At 44.1% G+C, this 24,160-nt stretch overlaps 1 protein-coding gene across 4 annotated transcripts in view; it reads right to left on the bottom strand.

The window, feature by feature from the left end:
- The window catches only part of Snx31 (sorting nexin 31), a 42,623-nt gene that overhangs the window by 10,606 nt on the left and 7,857 nt on the right, over window positions 1-24,160 (bottom strand). For all 4 annotated transcript variants that reach the window (XM_048358934.1, XM_048358935.1, XM_048358936.1 and 1 more), the window contains exons 3-10: window positions 23,024-23,138; window positions 17,353-17,417; window positions 13,877-13,987; window positions 12,460-12,550; window positions 10,393-10,480; window positions 7,168-7,237; window positions 2,854-2,946; window positions 934-1,137 (exon numbers count right to left, since the gene is read on the bottom strand). In XM_048358934.1, coding sequence (XP_048214891.1) covers window positions 934-1,137; window positions 2,854-2,946; window positions 7,168-7,237; window positions 10,393-10,480; window positions 12,460-12,550; window positions 13,877-13,987; window positions 17,353-17,417; window positions 23,024-23,138 — 837 coding nt within the window. The remainder of the gene's footprint in view (window positions 1-933; window positions 1,138-2,853; window positions 2,947-7,167; window positions 7,238-10,392; window positions 10,481-12,459; window positions 12,551-13,876; window positions 13,988-17,352; window positions 17,418-23,023; window positions 23,139-24,160) is intronic.

The raw sequence follows: 24,160 nt of genomic DNA, 5'->3' as shown, positions 1-24,160 counted from the left end.
ACAAGGGCAATAAACAAGTTTCCACAGGCTTAAGAAGACTGAATCCTATGCTGACTTTTCTTTAGCCATAGGAAAAAGATGGAGGCAAGGAGGAGAATTAGGAGACCATTCAACCCATCTATGCACGAATATAGGAAGCAAGCTAGGAAGGTGGAGAAAATAGGGGAGATTTCTGAGAGACTTCACAGTAAGATTGGTTAGGCTCTTTCAGAGTTTACATGTGTAGGATGAGAGAGAGAAAAGTCAAAGGCAATTTCCATATTTCTAGTTTGGCAATTACAGGGAGGTGATGGAAATCCCATGTGCTGAGAGAGAGAATTTAGGAGGAAGAAGCACAAACAGGTGAGAGGGCATGGGTTGTCTTGTAAGAAGATGGCCATGTTGCTGGGCACTGGTGGCTTACACCTGTAATCCTCGCTACTCAGGAGGTTGAGATCTGAGGATCCTGGTTTGAAGTCAGCCCAAACAGACTCATCTTCAATCATCTACCAAAAAAGCTGGAAGTGGAACTGTGGTTCAAGTGGTAGAGTGCTAACCTTGGACCAGTACACAAACAAAGAAAGAAAATGGCAATATGCGCCCCAGGCCAGGGCTCCTTCGCTAGGGCCAGGCTTCAGTGCACAGGTCCTGGAAGGACTCAGAGCATATACTAAGTGCTCAGTCAATGGCAACCCTGATCACCATGGGGTGGGGGTGGGAGACCACTCTGACAATAAGGAAAGCAGCTCTAAGAAGGTGAGAAGATGAGGGTCCATCTTGCTCTGGATAAACAATAACCTGACTGGACAAGCACCTAGCTTTACCACCTGTGATGTTTAACACTCTCCACTCACAGAGCTTTCAAATGGAAAATGTTTTTCTCTTGCCAACTCTTGTCATCCAAGAACAAGGGGATTTTCAAACCATGGGCAAAGCGAGGTGCCGGGTACTCACCAGGAAAGTGACCTGCCAGCACTTCACCCTGCTCATCTGGAAAAGGACTTCCTGGGTCTGGTTGTCAGGCAGGGTTATGCAGCAGCTGATTGCATTATTGCCGACAGAAAGAACAACCCCACAGCCAGGCTCCGGAGAGTCACAGGTACAAGGATCCAGCTGCATGCATCCGTAATGCTGGACATCCCGGGACAGCTCCAAAAACTGCTCATCATGGGGGATGGGGAGAAACAAAAGATGGCTTGAGGCGGCTGAAAAACTCAAGTGACATGCTAGTGTCACTCTCGTAGAACACAGACTCACTCCCAGCCAAAGGACCGGGCAGCAGCAGCTCAGACCCTTTGTGCTGACAGTAAGCTCTGGGGTGGGTTGTGGTGTATCCCGCCAGTGCAGGGACCGTTCCTGCTCCTTTATCATTGTGTCCTTGCTCCTGGAAATGCTTGGTACCAAAATATTCGATGAATGAATGAAGAAGAATGGAGTTGAATACAATGAGTGACTAGATATGATGCTATCTCAGTGGATTATAAAAGCCACAGAAGGTGAACTCTTAGAATGGCATCACTTAAAAAAAACTAAACTGAGATCTATGTGCAGAAAAAAAGGAGTTTGATTTTTAGGATGCTTTATAGAACTGGGGGACATTAATGGTCACAGAAAGAGACTTTGGAAATGGTAATGAAACAAAAGCAATATTCTTACTAAATTGAGCAATAGTCTTACTAAATTAAGAAGTTAGGTCATGTACACACTTAGATTTGATGTGATCTACACTACTTGTTACGTTACCCAAGGTGGCAACTCTAGGTTACCTATCAAAATGGAAGCTGTATTTGTCAAACAAAGCCAGGTGTAAACAAAGCCAGGTGCCTAGCTATAGAGAAGGCTGATATTCATAGGATTGTGGTTTTATGCCCGCATGGTCTGTTTTACCCCCACCTCCAACTCCAATTAACCAGCCAAATGACCTTAGGTCAAGCCTCTCTACATACACATACATATAGACATAAATTTACAAACACACAGAACTGAACCCCAAAATTTCTGGTACAAAGCTAAGGTACCATATAATAAAGGGAAGACACTAAGTCATGGTTCTAGGTGTCTTTCTTTCCTTCTTGTTCTTGCTCTCTCTCGCTCTCTCTCTCCCTCTCTCTCTCCCTCTCTCTCTCTCTCTCCTATCAACAAAAATCTCAAAGCCCTAAGCCTTTGAAGAATGACTTTATCATCCTAAATATGAATGAACCTCTAAGTTGTTATTACATTTTGTTCAAAACCAATGTTGTGTTGCAAATACTGGAAAGGACAACCAAACTAAACAGAGGCTATTTCTGCTGTTTGGCTGTCTTGTCTGCCAGGCTCTCATGCCCACTTGGGGACAGATGTGTGACTTCATAGACATGTCCTGGAAGCTTTAACAGTGGGCCTTTTGAAACATATCCTAACATAACACTTAAAAGATGGAGGCTGCAGTGCTGTGGGACCTCCACTAGGTCCTAGAGCAGGTGCCAGGAATACAGAAAGCATAAATTAGAAACAGGCCTGCACCTCATGCCTCTCGCTGCCAACATGATTTATAGCAGCCAAAGCTAGAAGCAAGCTGACCTGCAATGATAGGAAATCGGCTAGTTAAATGATAACATTCTCAGTAGTGAATACTCTGGAGTCATTAAAAATAATGTGAAGGATCTATATTAATTAACTTGGCAAAAAACTCACAATATACCATTTTTTGAAATCTTTCAATAATAACCTGTTATTAATTGTGGACTCAGAAAAATCAATGAAGGGATTCTCACTTTTAAAGCAAGCTTCACTTTTGGTAGTGGGTAGGTTTATAAATGATAGAAATAGCTCCATTCTAATCTGTTTCTTGGACTCCCTTCCAAGGCACATCTCTTGGTACCATTGTTGACTCACCTTTGTTTGATTGTCTTCTTTCTGTAGAGCCTCTAATTCCTCCCTCTGGGCTGGTGTGGGTTTGGCCCATTCTTTTTTAATGTCTTGTACAGCCTTATAACAATATCAATTGTGTAGTTAGCAACCTTAGCACATGTGCATTTCTTTGACAAAAGCACACTCACGTACAAAGGGTGGAAAAAACAGAGTCAAGTGTATCTATAAATAAATTTAAGGTGTTATAAAGATTATTCTCCTTTTTAGTTTTGGCATTTATTTATTTATTTGAGAAAGATTATCATTAGGTAGTTGAGGCTGGTCAAAAACACATTTTCTGGTATGAGCCTCCTGAGTTCTATATTGAAGGTTACTCTGTGTGTGTGTGTGTGTGTGTGTGTGTGTGTGTGTGTGTGTGTGTGTGTGTGTGTACTAGTACCAGGGTTTGAGCTTGAGCCACAGCTCCATTTCCAGCTTTCTGGTTTATTGGAGACAAAAGTTTGTCTCCCAAACTTTCCTGCTTGGGCTGGCTTTACACTGGGATCCTCCACTCTCTGCCTCCTGCAGAGTCAGGATTACAGGCATAAGGCACCAGCACCCAGCCAAAGGTCACTTTTTAAATTAGCAGGTGACAGTTTGGGTACGATTAGCCACACTTAGCAAAGAAAATGAAATTAACTCTTTCCCTCATCACCGAGCCAAATTGCTTTCACAGGGATTAAAGATTTAATCATTAAAAAAGAAAATAACTAGGAAAGAAAAGATGAGTACATTTATCTGATCTTAAGGTAGGGCCCATCTTTTAAAATATGACAAAATGAAGGAATAATTATATTTCTTCAATAAACATATTCCTTCAACTACATGAAAATACAAATTTCTGCACATATGAGCAAGGGAAGGGGTGACATTGTCCAGAAAAAGAAATGTACTCTTTACCTGACTTATGTAACTATAACGCCTCTGTATGTATCCTTTATAATAACAATAAAACATTTTGTAAAAACAGTCCATCAGTTTTAGGGTCCATCAATCAAAATCTCAAATTGAAGACTTACTTTTTGTGTCAAACTAAATATAAAAACGAATCATCTTAACTCTGATTGCCTTTTGTTCAAAATCAAAACTGCAAAAAATACAACTTTCTGTAAAAAAATTTCTGTGCATTTATTCCTGTACCATGTATGACCAAAAGTTAATGTTTATGCACAATAATAGGAAAAACACAGTCATCTCCAATAGGAAAATGGGTAACCTCACTAGTAAGCAAAGGAACTTTGCTGCTGACCTTCAGCTCACCTTCTGATTTCTTAGTACTTAGATTTAAGGAACAATAATGATGATGATAAAAATGGTAAAGACTGCAACATCAATGACCTACCATTCAAGTTAAGGCTTAATAACAGCCTGTAAAGCTAGGAGAAACTTTACAAACTACTCGTTCAACTTCGTTGTTTAACAAGAAGATGTGTGGGCCAGATGAATAGAGTGGATGACCCCAGACCAGAGAGAGAGAGAGAGAGAGAGAGAGAGAGAGAGAGAGAGAGAGAGAGAGAACACTGGTGGCACACAGAGCCTGGGACACACAGAGCCAGGGACAGGATTCACTAGTGAACGTGCAGCACAGTATGCCTGACATGAAGCTGTTTGCTTCCAGTTATGAGCTCAGCAAATCCCATTGTCCATTTCTCTCTGGTTTATAACTACTAACGAAAATAGATTTTAAAAAATACTACAGTACTGGAAGCTCCACTCTCTCATCACAGAGAGGACTGGAAATCATGCCACAAAGACTCTACTTCCTGCAGGAACAGCATGACAATCCGGTTATTCTCATTTATCAGTGACAGCAAATAAACCAGACATAGCTGATATGTGTCTCAACAGCAAGGACATAAAGGGCCCTGAGCCCCAACAAACATTTAAAATAGTAAAATCTGGCATGGGAATGTGGCTTAGTGGTAGAGTGCTTGCCTAGCATGCATGAATCCCTGGGTTGGATTCCTCAGAATCACATAAACAGAAAAAAACAGAAGTGGCACTGTGGCTCAAGTGTTAGAGTGCTAGCCTTGAGCAAAAAGAAGCCAGGGACAGTGCTCAGGTCCTGAGTTCAAGCCTCAGGATTGGCAAAAATAATAGCAAATTCTGCAGATCAATCTACCAGACATGATTGTACGTGGGTTGCAATAGAATATGAAATGAGCTTAAGGCTACATATACACTCACCATAAAAGCAGAATAGTGATCATCACACATTTAATATGTGATAATTTGCTTTGTTCTCCTTAGATTTCAGAAAAGCTTTGTAGAGGTGATTTACTGGTAGTTGGTCACCTAAAATATCACCCAAGGAAGTATGTTCTGAGAGGCCTATTCCTCCTTCCACTAAATGAAAGCATCGAAGTCCAGCCATGGACTTGTCTGCTGTTCCCATCATACAACAAACTGTAGGCTGTATCAATGCTTCCTTGTCCTCTTGAAGAGTTCATTAAAAGTAACAACCAGGCCAACATGCTCCCTTCAATCCTACCTCCTGAGTTTATGAAAAGCTACCCGGGTGGCAGCTTAGAACTACACCAGATAAAAGCCACCTGCTAGTAAGTAATTGTTAAAACCATCTTGTAGGGACTCTAGTTACTCAAGACTACACCTCAATTCTTTGTCAGCAAACTCCATGTCTCTTCTTTCTAACAATGGGGATGGCACCAAAAGTCCCTTCAGAACTATTATTAAGCTTCAATGCAACAGGGTATTAAATGTAATTAAAATAATGCCAGACCACCATAGAGCTTAATGGCCACCTTCTTCCCGGAATAGTTCAGGGGATGTAAGACTGGGCAAGGAAGTACTAACTTACAGGGTGAGATCATCCTAGGAGGAAGGGGCAGTTAACACACATGTGCACAGACACCGGTGGAAAGGCTAGAAATGAAATGAAGCCACAGTGTTGGGATCTGGGAGTTGGTTACGTGAATTGAAAGCCTTGGCCAGTATGACCAGGGCAAGTATCTGAACACCTTGTCCCCACTGCTTGAGCATAGATGGTGGGATGGCCTGAAGAAATTCAGGACATGGTCCTGTGGCTCAAGTGGTCGAGGGCTAGTCTTGAGCTGAAGAGCTCAGGGACAGCGCGCCGGCCCCACGACCAACATAAAATAAATAAATAAATAAATAAATAAATAAATAAATAAATAAATAAATAAATAATTCCTTATAGAATTTTCCAAGCCTCCCTCTGATCATTGTAGGCCTAGAAAAATCAGGTCCCTGAAATGCTGACTTGTAGAGGGGAGCCCTTCTAGGGTAGCTGGTGACACAGGCAGGGAAATGAGGGGGGCCACTGGGAGCCTATCAGCGCCCATATCTACCAACTCTTCCACTCCCCACGGGAACCTTCACCATGTAAGGGAGGAAAGGGAAAGGTGGCCAGACTCTAAATTTACCGTACTGGAGGTTATAAGGTGGGGACGGGACCAAGGACATACTTTTCAGGGCCTACCTCATGCAAAAGGAAAACATGATTTCCTGCTCAAAAATTAAGAATTTCAAGATGGCTACAGCAAAGCATTAACCACACTTAAGGCCTTCGAGCACTATACTCAGTCCTGTGACTGCACAGGCCCTGTTCCCGTGAAGCCAGCCACAGAACAGGCATGCTCACATTGATTCAGTGAGTGACATTTAGGGATTCATATTTTCAGCAACATCCTCAAACGTACAGGTATACTTACAAATGTTTAATGATACTTTGTTTCTCCTTAAAAGCCTCTACTTTTTAACTTTTTTGATTACAATAAAACATATACCATAAAACATGTCATGTAAACATTTATACCTACAATTCAGTTACACTGTACATATATTCAACAATACCGTGTACTTACCATATTGTATAACTATCAGCATCATCTATAGGAAAACATTTTTATTATCCCCTAAGAAACACATTGTACTTCTTAAGTAATAACTTTCCCTTCTTTCCCTAGTTTGTTCTCATCTCTGACTCTATAGATCTGTTTTTCTTGGGTATGGATGTTTAACTACTATTTTTTTTTTCTGATTTTGGTAGTCCCGGGAATTGAACTCAGGGCCTTGTGTTTTACCACTTGAGCCAGGCTTTCAGCCTGTTTTGCTTTAGTTATTTTTCTGTGGAGGGGGGAGGGCATCAGGAACTGTGATCCTCCTATACACACTCCCAAGTAGCTGGGATTAGAGTAATGAGTCACTCTACTTAGTCCTAATGATTATACATTTTCAACAATTCTAATCCCAGTGGGCTATGATTATGACATTCCCATCTGCATATACAGCAAACCTGTATAATGATGGCATTCTTACCTGCATATACAGCAAGTCCACTGCTGCCCTGCAGTCCAGCAGCATGCAGTCAAGGGCTGGGTCCAGGTACCTGTACAATTCAGGAGCATTATAAGACTTCATGTGGCATGGCTACTGGAATATTTGGGAGTGGAGCCCTCCACCTTAGAAGCCAGGGCCCCCTTCTCTTACCGTCCATAGCACTACGCTTGCCTAGCCTTTCTCCATCTCTTCTACTACCTATTTTTCCTATGCTATAGGCTCCCACTGAACAGGCTCTGAGAGTAAAGATGTAGAAAAAATACAGCTATAGGAATTCTTGTTCATACTCAGCTTTCATCTTGACCACCAAGTCCTGAATTTCCATTTCCCACCCCCACAGCATCTGGTATGGTCATCTGCCCCATATAACCACATCCATCCTCACCACTCAGACCCGGTTGCTCTCCCCTCCCAGGGAACTTCTTCCTAGGCTTTCAGCCTCCCACTCCACATTCCACCCAGGATCATCTTTCCTGAGCAAGCTTTCCAGCTTTCAGAGTAACAGAAGTTGGATCATACTTCCTTCTCACTTCCTAGGATACCCATGCTTTTATTTCTAATTCATCTCCTGTCAGTCCCCTGCCCAACTTACATTCTAATCAGGCTTTCTCTCTTCTCCTCCTCCTTCCTTTGATTTATCTCTTTCTCCTCCCAGGGGCGCCTCCTCCAGTCCCTGCTCCCCAGTGCTGGGTTAGTAAACCACCCTCTCTATGCTTCCTCAGCACCCTGAGTGTAGGCTGATCACTACTTTGATCAAACTTGTTTCACTCAAGATGTGAAGTTCCCCCATTCCCTGTTCAAACAGCTCCTCCTTTGGGTCTCAGAAAGGGGGTTTGCAAACAGGAGGAGCTCCATATCAGATCTAGAATCCTCAGAATGAACTGAAATTTGTCACCAGGGAACCATAGCAGGATGCTGAGAATGGAAAGAGTCCGGTCAGGAAGGGTGAGCTAGACCCATAGGGTTGGCTGAGACCTGCAGGAGGATGAAAATGGAGCTAAGTCAACTTGACTCTGGGTGGGAGAAGCAACTGGAGGATGCTTGCTGACTTTCCATTAAGCTATTTGTCCCTGTGTGGCACAGAATGGCAACTACTGCACCAGGGAACGGCAGAGCCCCAGTCCATCTCCTGCAGGGTCTCTGTGGGGATCGGGGCTGGCACTGTCTGGTCTGGAAGATCTCTGTCATCGTTGGAGAGATGCCCCAGTCACAGAGATAACTCTGCTAGGCCTTTCTGAGAGGCTTCACCAGATGGAATCACACGGCTCTCACCTAGTAAGACCTCCTCTGGAAAGAGGGTAAGGTGCAATGGATGCTGTCAGGCCATCCCCTTTTAGCCTTCTGACCCTTAGCTCCAACAACAGACATGGGCCTCCTTTCTCACAGTCCCATATGCAAAGGCGATCTACCTGGATAAAGGTACTGGATTATAATGGTGCAACTGTTTTATCTTACACATGAGGGAGAAGTCCCAGGGATATATTTGGTTACTAAATCATCGTGATGGGCTGGGGATATGGCCTAGTAGCAAGAGTGCTTGCCTCGTATACTTGAGGCCATGGGTTCAATTCCCCAGCACCACATATACAGAAAATGGCCAGAAGTGGCGCTGTGGCTCAAGTGGCAGAGTGCTAGCCTTGAGCAAAAAGAAGCCAGGACAGTGCTCAGGCCCTGAGTCCAAGCCCCAGGACTGGCCAAAAAAAAAAAAAAAAAATCATTGTGATTAGAAATACAATAATAACAAACATGACCAAATCTTACTGAATATATGAGATTACTTTCACCCTTACAATAATCCTGGGAGATGATATAATAATAACCAATATTTATTATTACCTTCATTTTACAGATAAAGAAATTGAGGCTTAAGGAGCTTGATGAGGTTGTGCAGTTAAACCTGTAGGAGCTGGGACTTTGAGCCACGTCCTCTGGTGGCAAGGATTACTGTACTCAGCCAGTCCCTATATTAAGCAGCTTCCATCTTACTCTCTAAACCCTGAGGTGGAAGTGAGTCCTTTCCTCTTCTCAGTGCTCCATGCTGCAAGACTTTAACTACTTTTAGTATATGTCTGGATAACAGTATTTGAACATCTAGCCTTGCTGCTAATAGTCTCACAAAACTCAAAACTGCAAACTGAAGCTCTAGGGGCTGGGAATATGGCCTAGTGGTAAAGTGCTCGCCTCGTATACATGAAGCCCTGGGTTCAATTCCTAAGCACCACAAATATAGAAAAAGCCAGAAGTGGTGCTGTGGCTTAAGTGGCAGAGTGCTAGCCTTGAGCAAAAAGAAGCCAGGGACAGTGCTCAGGCCCTGAGTCCACGCCCCAGGCCTGGCGACAAAAACAAAACAAATAAACAAACTGAAGCTCTAGCAGAATTTCACAACTACCATTAACTACCATCCCTAGATTCAAAATGTCTTTCTTCAGCTCTTCTGTGCTCAGATAACAGAACGACTGAGCTGAGAGAGACTAAACTTAAGCACCCATCCAGTACAGTCATGGTAATAAACGCTGGGTTGTACAAGATTATAGGACTGGTGCTAAGAGTAATTTTCTGTTTGTTCTACCACATCACATGCTGTTCCCAAAAGAATGGTAGTATTTTCTGACAAGATACAACACTTGTAGTCTAGGAATATGGGTGGCCTTGGGACATACCACCCTAGAACATAGTTTGGAAAGAAAAGTAAGTTTAATACTTAGGAGTTCACTTCATATCAGTGAATTGGTTGAGTCCACTGGTTGCCTTCAGGGAATGCCAAAGTTGAACAAATGAGTCGGCTCTGCAGGTAGGTATCACAAATCCTTCCATTAAGACCATCAGTAATCCATTCTAGAGCAGACTGGAGGCCAGCAACTTCTCTTACCATGACTTGCATCAATCCACATACTACCATGGCCATCTTTAAAGTCTTCCTTTCCTGTTTGTCTCTGAGGAGAGACCAAGAATGGAAGGCCACCATCCTCATTGTAAAACCTCTTGAGGAATTACTTAAGACTGAAGAACTGAACAAAGTCATCCTCCTCCCCCTGTACATCAACACCCGTATTCAGGCTCATTGCATCCTCTCACTTCCTCCTTGTCTTCCCCTTCACCTGCCCCAGTTCCTGGTCTCTTGCCAGCTGTCAGGCTGTGGGCAGGAGGTGGAGAGACTATGACAAGTTCCAACCATATATGGTTTCTGTCACTATAAATACTCACCACTTTCTAAGTCCAGCTTTACAGTTTTCCACTTCAGAACTCTGAAGAGTAACATAAGGGAGCTCAAAGTCTGCCAATTTTTTCACAACTAGAAAAGGGGAAAAGGCAATCTTAAAGGTTGAAATGCATACAAGGTTTACATACAAACCTTTTAGAGGAGAAAGTGAAGCATTCATATTGGAAAAAAACAGTAATATTCTCTTACATATATGTGTAATTGTGTGTGTGTGTGTGTGTGTGTGTGTGTGTGTGCATGCATGCACGCACGCTGCTCCTAGGGCTTGAACTTGGGACTGGGCCCTGTCCCTTAACTCTGAACTTCTTTGCTCAAGGCTAATGTTTTATCACTTAAGCCATACTTCCACTTTCAACTTTTTGGAAGTTAATTGGAGATGTGAGTCTCACACAATACAAGTCTCATATACTTTTCTGCCTGCCTGGCTTGAATCATAATCCTCAAATCTCAGCCTCCTGGGTAGTTTAGGATTACAGATGTGAGCCATCGGTACACAGCAATATACGTAATACTTTTAACTTCCTGAAGCTCATAAAAAAATAAATATTACTGGGAGAGAAAGAAGGAAGGGAAGACACTGTACGAAATGAAATATATTCATTACCTGACTCGTGATTGTAATCCCTCTGTACCTCACCTTAATAGAGTAAATAACAATTATAAATATTATTTGATCCTCATTGTTGTGCCAAGTCACAAGACCACCCCCAAGAAGACCACCGAGATTCAGACACTCCGAAATGCAAAAGCAAGGCAAGGCTTTATTTAACGAGCTGCCAACTCGGGCCTCGTCCTACCCACCGACACAGCGGAGGTTAGGAGGAAGCCTCGAGCTGTGATTACACAGGGCTTATAAAGGCAAAGAACAAGGTTACAACAATCAGCTGTGCAAGCAAGATTAGAACACAGGTACAAATCTGACTGGCTCAGGGTTCGATTCTAAAATGGGGTTCACGTGGTGGGGCCTGACCTCAAAGTCTGGCACCTCATCATCAAAGTAGGAAATTTCCTTCGAGTAGGATACTTATCCTATGATAATAGATAAAGACGAAATCAGTATGTTCAGAAGAGCCGTGCTGTGGCCATCACAGTGCAGTGTGCAGGGCCCAATCCACACCTAAAACCTTTAGGTTCCTTATCACTTCCTGAAGACATAAATTGCTTTGAGACAACTGACAGCATTGTACAGCTTTAAAAAACCCTTGTGATGCCTACTATGCAGTAAAGAGAAAATCAGCAACCCTGGACTTAGACTGCCACCTTCTCCTATGTCAGTAGACTTTTTCTCTTTTAAGAATCTAAACACTTTTTCCCCAGTTTTTGATGATTCTGTCTTCTTTTCCTTATGTATGGTGTATTCAAGTGCATATCTTCGAAAGGGCTGGGGGGAGGGTACAGAACTTGAAGGGAAAAGGGTAAAACCATGCAGCAGTGGAGCCTACTGGACACTGATTGAAGTGAACTAGACAACTCATGGGTGGAGATGGGAGGGAGGGACTGAGAGTGAGGGACTAGAAGACACTGTACTAAAGAAAATGTACTCATTACCTGACTCATGTAATTGTAATCCCGCTATACTTCACCTCTATAATAACAACAAAGTAAATTAATTAAAAAAACAAATCTAAAAACTTTTGTAACACTCACATGTTGTCACAATGACTCCCTAACTAGGAGACATTGTATGTTGAGGGGATGTCCTGATGCCAGAAGTTAGCACTCTGCACCAGGAAGCTGTGCATAGACAGTGGTTGGGGTTTGAGGATAAAAGTGAGGGAATACCCGGATTGTGCAGATGGGCACAGAGGGAACACAGTCAGTGGGCTGACCTGAGATCTTGCTCCTGACCTTGCTACTTACCTGGGGCTGCTTGTCTCCACTCATTCTGTTCAAGGACACAACCTCCTATTTACAACATTCAATCCAGGGACAAAAATAGCAGTAGGGACCCAACCTGGGGGTGGAGTTGATTGGCCCCCTTAGCAGTGCCCCCCACATCTGGGATGAGCCCTTGCTTTCCCCACCTCCTGGTTGATCTCTTTCCTTCTCACCAGAGAGCTTGCCATTCTTGTAAAACCGAAGGAGAAAGAGTCCGAAGTAACCTATCAGCTCCTGACATAATCCCAGTCTGTGTGACACCACCTTTTGGAAAAGACAAGCCAGAGGCAAAGGTTAGGATGGCAAGCGGGCCTCCCAGCGGTGACATGCAGAACTGGAAATGACCAGTGCCCATCAATAGCAAGTGCTCTTACAGGCCAGTGGACATTCGAAGACGTCCGTTTAGAATCTAGAAACAGTACAGCGGAACGTAAAAATACTTTTAAATAAAGTAAAGAAAACCCCGTCTCAGCTTAGGGGACAGAGACTGGCCTCCTGGTTGGTATCTTAGACACGGACACAGATCCTGGATCACTTTAGTATCTCTCGGCTCTGCAGGGCACAAGCCATCCTCTGTTGATTTGGGATGGAGGCATGGTGATAGAGAAGGTGATAGGGATGAGAAAGGTTTGGGGGCACAGGGTCAGTAGTCCTGGAGTGGAGGAGGAGCCTGGCAGGACTCCTGCATGGGTGGCCTCATTAACTAAGTGCATCTAAGTGCTGCTGAGTCCATCCAACATAACCATCTTAATCCAGAGCTGGGCTACTCCACAGAGGCAAAGGCCTGGATGGGCTTGGACCTCTAGGCTGGGAAGAAAAGCCCAATGTGGTATCTCACATCAAAGTAGGCCTGAAAGCAAAGGGTCCAGCAGGTAGCTCACAGGGGCTAGATGCTGTTACCAGAACACAAACTTTTCCTGATGTGTATAGCTTTCTACTATCCCTTGTATGTTTCTCTGAGGAGTGGAACTAAACATCCTCCAAGGGAAAAGAGTCTGGAAAGTGAGCCCATTGGGCACCCATCAGTGTGGCAAGGCAACGTTCTCTCTGCGGCCCAACTGGGTAGAAGGGGAAAGGTGGCTGGTGACAGCCACATCTGACGTCTTTGCCATCCTCAAAATGACTCAACACCAGGTTTGGCTTGTTGGGCCCAGAATTAGACCTGACAAGGCAATGGCTTCCGGGGATTCCTGTAGGAGGAGCTTCCTGTGTTGGAGAAATCGTCCGTGACCATCTTCCAGGCCTTATCATCATCCACTGGGTATAGATTATTCTAGACTCAGCCAGGAAGTCCCTCCTTCCTGCTCCTATGGATGGGATAAAAGCCTTCTGGATATTTCCTGACTATACCCTAGCTAAATTGTAGGAAAAGGTGAGTGATGTCCTTTGGGAGGATAAAATGAAGAGGCCCTAGAAGATGGGCTGTCGCTCAGATTTCGTGTTCCGCCTCCCAGAAAATGTCAGCACTTACCACAGGTGAGACATGCAGAGTAAAAGCAAAGCCAGGAAGGCTCCCAAAGCTCACCATACCCCAGTCCCTGCTTTCCAATTGGATATTTTCCCCTCCATGAAGCTCTGGAATGAGTTTACCTCTAGGATTCTTTCAGCAGTATCTGATGTCAGAATTTCTACTTTCATGCTCCTTCCATCGGGCAGAAACACATCCAGAGATGCTTTCTGGGTCGGGATGTTGAAAGTCCTCTGTGAGCAGGAGGAGAGAAGGGTCAGTCCAGGTGCTCTGTGCAGGCAGGTGGCACCAAAGCACACGAGATCCCAGGGCAGACTTTGAGTGGGGGGAGAGAGTCAAGATGAAGAGGGGTATAGAAAAGGGCCAAGGCAGAGCAATAGCACAAAGCTAACTTCCAAATAGACAACAGAAAATTGAGAAATACATGATTAAAAAAAACATCAAAATTCTCCAAACCACGAGCTGCCTTGGTACATTTTAAAACTTGTGCTAGAGACACCTTTTCAACCAATAGCTGAGCACAGTAGCAGGCACCTGTCATCCTAGCTATGTGAGAGGTTGAGATTAAGTGGATTGTGGTTTTAGGTCAGCCTAGACCGAAAAACAAACAGGCATGAAACCCCATAACAACAACAATAAACAGTGTGTTGATACATGAATTTCATTCTAACTATGTGAGAGTAAACAGGAAGATTACAGTCCAGGCTGTCATGGGCAAAAGGTGAAACCCCAAATTCTTAAGAAACAGTTGCCTTTCAAACCCTTGAGCATGGCTACCCTAGTGAGCAAAACTTCTTGAATTGGTCATTTGCCCCGTCTCCTTATGGTCAACCATACGGTGTTACATGTTGCCTGGGAATTCACCACTTTAAGAACCAGGAACAGAGGCTGGGAATATGGCCTAGTGGCAGGAGTGCTTCACTCGTATACATGAAGCCCTGGGTTCGATTCCTTGGCACCACATATATAGAAAACAGCCAGAAGTGGCGCTGTGGCTCAAGTGGCAGAATACTAGCCTTGAGCAAAAAGAAGCCAGGGACAGGCCCTGAGTACACGCCCCAGGACTGGCAACAAAAAACAAAACAAATAAACAAAGAACCAGGAACAGAAAAGGATCTTCAGGCCAAAGATTTTAACTTTGTCTTTCCAAATGTCCCTTTACCTGTTAAGTAACCACAGGGCAAAATCTCAGAGTATAAGCCAGGCACCAGTGGCTCATGCAAGTACCCATAGCTACTCAGGTGGCTGAGACCTGAGGATCACAGTTCAAATCCAGTCCAGGCAGGAAAGTCCATGAGAGTCTTATCTCCAATTAACCACCAAAAAAGCTCAAAGTGAAACTGTGGCTTAAGTTGTAGAGTATCCATTTTGACAAAAAACAACAACAACAACAAAAAACAAACAATAAAGAAAACCCTCAGGGACAGCACCCAGGCCCTATACAGAAACAAACAAACAAAAACAATCTAGAGCATAGCAAGTGGAAGAGGGGCAGGTAAATATATAAAATAAGGGAGAGCCCATGGGGGTGATCTCATAACATGAGTGGAGGAGAAGCATGGGCCCAAGGCTCCATGGGTTTGGACCTCAGAATGGTTGGTTAGAAGAAATGTTCTTCTATTTGAAACCTGAGGTATACCAGGAAGCGCTGGGCTTTGCACGGTTTAAAAGTCCCTTCCAGGGCAAAAACTCCATTTACCTTTTTGCATCTGGGCTTTTGTCATCCTCCACTGGAAATTTTCCTGGAAAGCTACAAGTTCCTGCTTTTAATATAGCATGTCCTTACCCAGAGTGAAAAGATGGTCCTCTATTTCCAAGCCCTGAAGGGCCAGGCCTGGAATGTGTGATTATTGGCGATACACACTAGGAAGCAACCTCTGATTTATTAGATGCAGAGAAAATATCTAGGTGGGGAAATTGCCTGATCCCAGTTCCCTGGGCTCTTTCATGGTCGGGTCCCTCCACAAATCCCTGCTCATTCCATTCTCCTGTGCCCTTCAGGAGTACACAGCTTTGAGTTCCAATGCCCAACTGTTTCCTCCTTCTTCCATGGCAGCTGCAACTGCTTCCCTTCACTGCCAATAGTCCCGGTGCCATGGAGGGAGTGAAAGCCAAACTTACCTTTCTATGTGTTGATATAGAATGATCTGAAAGCTGTCAAGTTTTGAAAAGCAAGATTCAGTCTGGTAATGTGGCTCAAGTGGTAGAATGCCTGCCTAGCAAAGACAAGGTCTTGAGTTCAAGCCTGTGGTACAGAGGTTGGAGTCTTACTAGAGGGAAGGGGAAGCAAGTTCAAGAAATATGCCTAACCAGGTATTAGTGGCTCAGGCCTGTAACCCTAGCTACTCTGGAGGCTGAGATCTGAGGACTGCAGTTCAAAGCCAGCCCTGGCAGGAAGGTCCATGAGACTCTTAACCACCAGAAAATCAGAAGTGGCACAATGGCTCAAGTGGTAAAGGGCTAGCCTTGAGCTGAAAAGGTCAGGGACAGGGCCCAGGCCCAGAGTTCAAGCCCCACAACTGACAGAAAAAAAAAGAAAGGAAAAATAAGTATGCCTACTTTGTGCTTATTTTTAAAATAAAGTGTGTATTTAAATGCATGTGCACAGAAATGTGTAGGGAAAGCATACATCAACTGTAGAGAACAGCTATCTCCAGAAGAGGCACTATGGCCAAGAAAAGTTACTTTGCCTTGTACATATTCCTCTACTACCATAACCACACCTTCAACAGAAATAACAGGATTTATCTATGTAAACTACCGAGAGTATGCAAAAATAGCCAGGTGCTGGTGGCTCACACCTGCAATCCTAGCTACTCAGGAAGCTGAGATCTGAGGAGCCTGGTTACAAGCCAGTCATTCAGAAAAGTCTGGCAAAAACAAAAACAACTGGTCATGGATATGTGGTTCAAGTGGTAGAATGACAGCCTTGAGCAAAAAAGCTCAAGGACAGTGCCCACACCTTGAGTCCCAGTCATGGGGGGGGGGGGGATGCACGTGCAAGCACACACACACACACACACACACACACACACACACAAAGATAAAGCTGCAATTGAATCTTTCTCCCCTTCAGCTGGCTCCCTTGGATCCAGTTTGGGGATGGCTAGAACTTAGGCTACAAAAACAAAACAGATGGAACCAAAAGCCAAATGGCATGCTTGGTTTTCCATTTAGAATAAGAACCATCCTCCAATTTACTCAAGATAAGAATATTTTCCCGGGCGGGGAATATGGCCTAGTGGCAAGAGTGCTAGCCTCGTATACATGAAGCCCTGGGCTCAATTCCCCAGCACCACATATACAGAAAATGGTCAGAAGTGGCGCTGTGGTTCAAGTGGCAGAGTGCTAGCCTTGAGCAAAAAGAAGCCAGGGACAGTGCTCAGGCCCTGAGTTCACGGCCTAGGACTAGCCATAAAAAAAAAAAAGAATATTTTCCCCAAGCTCAGGCTCTACATGGCAGGTGATCAAAGCACACAGACACACACACACACACAGACACACACACACACACACACGCGCGCGCACACACACATGAGGGTAACAGAGACATACTCTGCAAAGAAATAACAGCTTCAGTAAAGAGGAGCAAGCTTACCAGCTGGACAAGCCTTAAAAACTCAATAGAGACATCACTTCTCAACACGTTTGGGTCCGCAGTTACTGAAAAATATGGACAGCAAGCCAGGTAAGCATGAACTGAACTGAGCCCCTTCTATGAATTTCCTGTTCTCCAGGGAGTCCTCCAAGACTGGCCAGTACATGGTAGCATCCCGGGAGAAAAGGAAAATTATTCCAGAACAGGAAAATCCACAAAGCTTGCCCATTACAGAAAGCCTTAACCACATGAACCCTTTATGCCAAATCAGGGTGATGGCATTTCCAGGAATCTCACATTGCTCATGTACATTCATATTGTTCAATATTCATCTCACTGCCCTGCTGGGTTGGTGATGAAACTGATATGAAGCAGCACAAAGATCATACAAGTTTGGGTCATCTGAAAATAAAAAGAAAATCAACCAAGAAACATTGAGAGCACCACTTAGAAAAAAAATCAAGGCCCTCAAGAAGTTATCCAAAAGGGCTGGGGATATGGCCTAGTGGCAAGAGTGCCTGCCTCGGATACACGAGGCCCTAGGAAAACGGCCAGAAGCGGCGCTGTGGCTCAAGTGGCAGAGTGCTAGCCTTGAGTGGGAAGAAGCCAGGGACAGTGCTCAGGCCCTGAGTCCAAGGCCCAGGACTGGCCAAAAAAAAGAAGAAGTTATCCAAAGAGTGACCAGAGATTTAAAGGGTTGGTTCTTACAAAAATCCTTTCCCCTGCCTTTTTTTTTTTTTTTTTTTTTGCCAGTCCTGGGCCTTGGACTCAGGGCCTGAGCACTGTCCCTGGCTTCTTTTTGCTCAAGGCTAGCACTCTGCCACTTGAGCCACAGCGCCACTTCTGGCCGTTTTCCATATATGTGGTGCTGGGGAATCGAACCAAGAGCTTCATGTGTAGGAGGCAAGCACTTTTGCCACTAGGCCATATTCCCAGCCCTCCCCTGCCCTTAGTGTTAAAGTTCAACCTGATTAGGCAGGAGCCAGGAGCAAGCCAGCCCTTTTTTTTTTTTTTTTTTGGCCAGTCCTGGGCCTTGGACTCAGGGCCTGAGCACTGTCCCTGGCTTCTTCCTGCTCAAGGCTAGCACTCTGCCACTTGAGCCACAGCGCCACTTCTGGCCATTTTCTGTATATGTGGTGCTGGGGAATCGAACCTAGGGCCTCGTGTATCCGAGGCAGGCACTCTTGCCACTAGGCTATATCCCCAGCCCCAAGCCAGCCCTTTTAAGCATTGCAGATCCCAGGCTTCCAGCCTGCCTCCTCTGGGTTTGGATCCCTTCCCTCAAGTCCTTCCTGGACCCAATACTTGAGCTAACCTTATGCACTTCTGAATCACTCTTAAATTCCTTCCTTTCTTCTTGTTGCTCTTTTGATTTTATCAAATCAATAGTCAAGATTAGCACTGACTAGCCAGGTGCCAGTGGCTCACACCTGTAATCCTTGCTACTCAGGAGACTGATATCTGAAGATTGTGGCTCAAAGCCAGCCCTAGCAGGAAAGTCGATGAAACTCTTATCTCCACCAGGAAACCAGAAGTGGTGCTGTGGCTTAAGTGATAGAGTATTAGCCTTGAGCTGTAGAGCTCAGGGACAGTGCCCCAGGCCCAGAGTTCAAGCCCCAGGACCTACCCCTCCCCCCCCCAAAATGATTAGCACTGACTGACTTCATTATAGGATATGCCTTGCCAAGCAATGGCTTGTGTCCAAATAAAGTAAAACTCAGTCACATAAGAAACTTTTTGGAAAATCCATTCCCAGATGGGCATGTAATCTCAGCACTGGGGAGGCTGAGACAAGATTTCAAGTTCAAGGTCAGTCTAGGCTACATAATAATGAGGCTGGGTCTCTAAACAACAAAGGCATCCCTCTCTCTTTCCATTGTTTTTTTCTTGTGCCAGTACAGGGCTTGGACTCAGGGCCTCAGGCACCGCCCTTTAGCATATTTGCTCAAAGCTAGCATTCAACCACTTGAGCTCTACTTCTGTTCTTGTTTTGGTGATTAATTGGAGATGAGTCTCATAGACTTTCCTGCCCAGGCTGGCTTCAAACCATGATCCTCAGATCTCAGCCTCCTGAGTAGTTAGGATTACAGATGTGGGCCACCAGCTCCCAGCTCCATCTGTCTTGAGGGAATCGTTTCAAGGGAGGAGAGGGAGGAAAGGAAAGGGAAGCCTGGCTTTGTTTTCTGGACTACATGTGGCACATTGGGCAAATTATATTGCTTAGCATAGATTCTTGGTTGTTGGGAATTTAGTTTGGCCTTGAAGGGGGAAGGGCAACCAGAGCTCCCGAGATGCTGCCCTTCCCCCAGCCCTGTGACAGTGTGGAAGGTAGTCACTCCCACCTTCTGGCTTCAACCGGAAGAGGAGCAAAGCAGCCCCCTCCTCTCAGCTTGGCCACGTGTGTAATGGCGGAGACCCAGTCCTTGGGGGGCTGTGGTCTCCGCCCATAGAGGAAGTTCCGTGACATCACCTGATGGACAGTCCTTTAGCCAATCATTAAGATCCAGTAGCCCCTCTCCTGTGCGCGCCTCTGGGGGTATAAACTGTTGGCCCTTCCCTTGAATAAACCAGAACACCACTGAGGCTTTCTCCAGGACACCCACGCGCCTGTGTCTTCCTTCCTTGGCGGGCATGGGGGTCTCCGACTACGAGTCATCTGAGGCTACCCGTGGACTCCGCTCCTGCAGTTATTTCCCTATGGCCAGGGGGATGTGAGAGGGCGGTAGAGGACCACACACGGAAGAGGCAGAGAAGCCCAGGAACATCCCCCCCACACACACACACGGATGGGGGGCAGAGCGAAGCCCAGCACTTGGGAATGAGGGAAAAAAATTTTAATGTATTCATCCATCTGTATTTACTGTATGACTGACTGTTAAGTACCAGGTAACTGGCAAAAGAAATTTGTGCGTTTTGGCTCAATGAATCTTCATGACAAAATCTGAAGCACCTGTCATCTCCATTTTATAGATAAAAGACCCTGAACGTCTAAGTGACATACTTGACAGGTGAGTATCTCACCCCCCCAAATCAGACAGTCACTAAGCAAATGTGGGATCTGCTCTGGGTCTGTTCCCAAGCCCAAAATCTGGGTCATGACACTAAGCTGTACTGTGTCCTCACTTGACCTTGTCAAAGAGGATACACAAGACTTCCTGACCATATGGTAGAGATGGGGCGGGGAACAGTGATCCTGTACATGCTGGGGTAATCACTGAAAAGGCCAGGTATTAAAGGTTTATTTTGCTAAGACATGAGAAAGAATACCAAGAGAGACTGGAAATGCAAGAGAGATTACATTTTGAACTTGAGAGGACTTATTCAACAGGTCTCAAAAGAGACAGATTCCACTACAAAAGACAAATGGGAAGTCATGAATTCTTGATGTTTTAGTAAGTTTAAATTAGGCAGTTATGAAAAGTAATCAGGTAAAAGTATAGGTGTTTTAAATGAGAAAAGGCAACATACAGAAGAAAAATATTTAATTGTGAAGGACATTAGTGTGATAGCTCGCTTGAGTATGTGTAAATAAGGTCTGTAGATAATGTTGTAGCAATGATTTCCTGATTTTGATAAATATATATATATATATATATGCATTTGTATAACAATGTCCTTGATCTTAGGGAAAACACCTAGGAGTATTTAAGGATAAAATGACTTAGGTATGTAACATGAATCATTTCAAAAGCCTACATATTCATATATACACAGAATATACACACACAGAACAGAGAACTTTTGTGCAAATATAACAGTTGGAAAATCTGATTGAAGAATATAAAGAAATTATTTGCATTTTTTTACTTTTCTATATGTTGGGTTTCAGGAAAAAAATAGAAGAACAGGTATAGAAAAGTACATAGGGTGAACTTCAATTTGCACTGAACAAAAAGGTATCCACATTCACTCTAGTCTACACTAAGATTGCTTTGGGGGATATGAAATACTGGTGACAGGGTTTATTTCTGGAGTTCTGGGAGACCATGGTAGGAGGAAGATTTCCTTTCATTGTGTGCTTTTTGCATAGTTTATATTGTCTTTTGCTCTTTTTTTTTTTTTTTTTGCCAGCCCTGGGCCTTGAACTCAGGGCCTGAGCACTGTCCCTGGCTTCTTTTTGCTCAAGGTTAGCACTCTGCCACTTGAGCCACAGCGCCAGTTCTGGCCGTTTTCTATATATGTGGTGCTGGGGAATTGAACCCAGGGCTTCATGTATACAAGGCGAGCACTCTTGCCACTAGGCCATATTCCCAGCCCCCGCATATATTTGAATGGTAACCTGAATTTTCCCTCGAGCCACTTTTCTGTGTGAGAGCTTAATCTACAAGCTTGCTTTTTGCACATTTACACAACCCAGATAACAGCCAAGACTACAGTACTGTTGGCCTCCCACGGGCCAAGACAGGCCTCTAAGCATTATTGGTTCCTTTGTACCAATTCTGGTAAGGACGAATTCAAGGTATAATCTTTAGCACTGCTAAAGTTCCACCCTTTATTGTATCTTAAGCCAGATAATATTTCTTTCATTTCCTCAAAGTCAAATACAGCTGGGCACTGGTGGCTCCTGCCTATAATTCCAGCTACTCAAAATGCTGAGATATGAAGAGTTGGTTCAACTGTTCAAAGATAGTCTGGGCAGACAAATCCATGAAACTTTTATCTCCAATTAACCAGCATAAACCAGAAGAGGAGGCTGGGAATATGCCTCGCATATATGAAGCCCTGGGTTAGATTCCTCAGCACCACATAAGTAGAAAAAAGCCGGAAGTGGCGCTGTGGCCCAAGTGATAGAGTGCTGGCCTTGAGCAAAAAGAAGCAAGGGACAGTGCTCAGGCCTTGGGTTCAAGCCCCAAGACTGGCAAAAAAACCCCAAAAACAAACAGAAGAGGAGATGGGGCTTAAGGGGTACAGCACCAGCCTTGAGAAAAAAAACAAAAAAACAAAACAAAACAAAAAAAAACACACCAAACAGGAGCACGCAGGCCTGACTTTTCAAGCCCCAATAGCAGCACAAAAAACACCCCAGAGTGAGTCTTAACACAACATATTTTATTCATTATTATTAGTTTATTTTATGCTGGTATTGGGTATAAATTCAAGGCCTGGACGTTGGCCCTTAGTTAGTTGTTGTTTTTTTCTCAAGGTTAGGGTTCTACCACTGTTGCCACAGCTCCACTCCTGGCTTCCAGTTGGTTAATTGTAAATAACAGTCTCACGGATTTTCCTACCTGGGTTGGCTTTGAATTTCATTCCTCATATCTCAGCCTCCTGAGTAGCTAGAACTACAGGTATGAGACACTGGTGCCCAGCAACACAAATTATTCTAAAAACTCAATATAACAATATACTGGGGCTGGGAATATGGCCTAGTGGTAAGAGTGCTCACCTCATAAACAATATAATGTGCAATTCTATGCATATGAAGTGTCCAGAATAAGCAAATTTATAGATAGAAAACAATGCAATGGTTGCTAGGACCCTGTGGGGGAAAGGGATTGGCTGCCAATGGGCATGAGCTTTCTTTTGGGGTGATGACATTCTAAAACTATGATTGCACAATTATATGAAATGTCCCAAACCATCCAATTATCACATTAAAGAGATAAATTTTGTGATTATAACATATCTCAATCTACCAGGTGTTGTTGTCTTTTTTAATCACAATACATACCAGTTTGTAAGTATTGTTCCAACTGGTCTCTCCTGTCATTGGCCATTGATGTGGTCATGGCCAGATAGTACTTTGGTGGAAAGGGCGGCAAGCAATTTCCAAAGACCCGCTTCAGCTAAGAGATCCAGAAAACACATAGTTAAGGCAGGTGTGACACAAATTGAGAGTTGATAAAATATCAAGGCCTCCTCTCAGAACAAACCCCAACACTTTACTTAAAACAAAGGCTTCTTCATTGTCCATGGGAGGAAAAGAGGATGGTTTGATTTTCTTAAGGAGGATTATATTTCAGCAGATGTTCTAAAGGTGCTATTAGACCTGACACAATCTGAGAACTCCTAATTTTGGTTGAGTCAGAATCTATTTTGATTTTTATAAGACTGCCCCACTCCTACATCAGTCTGCAATGTTTTTTTTTTGGCCAGTCCTGGGGCTTGGACTCAGGGCACTGTCCCTGGCTTCTTCCCGCTCAAGGCTAGCACTCCGCCACTTGAGCCACAGCGCCTCTTCTGGCCGTTTTCTGTATATGTGGTGTTGGGGAATCGAACCTACGGCCTCGTGTATCGGAGGCAGGCACTCTTGCCACTAGGCTATATCCCCAGCCCTGCAATGTTTTTTTGTTTTGTTTTGTTTTGTTTTGTTTTGGCCAGTCCTGGGCCTTGGACTCAGGGCCACTGTCCCTGGCTTCTTTCCGCTCAAGGCTAACACTCTGCCACCTGAGCCACAGCGCCCCTTCTGGCCGTTTTCCATATATGTGGTGCTGGGGAATCGAACCGAGAACTTCCTGTGTAGGAGGCAAGCACTCTTGCCACTAATTAGGCCATATTCCCAGCCCATCAGTCTGCATTTTTAATCATTTCATCTTATCTCCATGATTATAGTAGAACTTAATTCTTCAAACCTCAATCTGAAATCTGAACCAGACAGATGTATACAACTGTGCTATCTAATACTACAGCTGCTGTCACTTGTGGCTGTGAACACCTAAAATGAGCTACCCCAATGTTTAAAGACAGTTCAAAGAAAAGAAAATGCAAAAGATCTCACAGATCATTTGTATACTAATTATACATTGAAAAGATAATGTTTTGATAGACTGCATATATTATTAAAGTAAATTTCATTTATTTCCTTTTA

The sequence above is a fragment of the Perognathus longimembris genome, chromosome 12 (genome assembly GCF_023159225.1).
Source record: "Perognathus longimembris pacificus isolate PPM17 chromosome 12, ASM2315922v1, whole genome shotgun sequence".
NCBI lineage: Eukaryota > Metazoa > Chordata > Mammalia > Rodentia > Heteromyidae > Perognathus > Perognathus longimembris.
The sequence above is the reverse complement of the archived record's forward strand: the minus strand, read 5'-3'. Positions and strand labels throughout refer to the sequence as shown.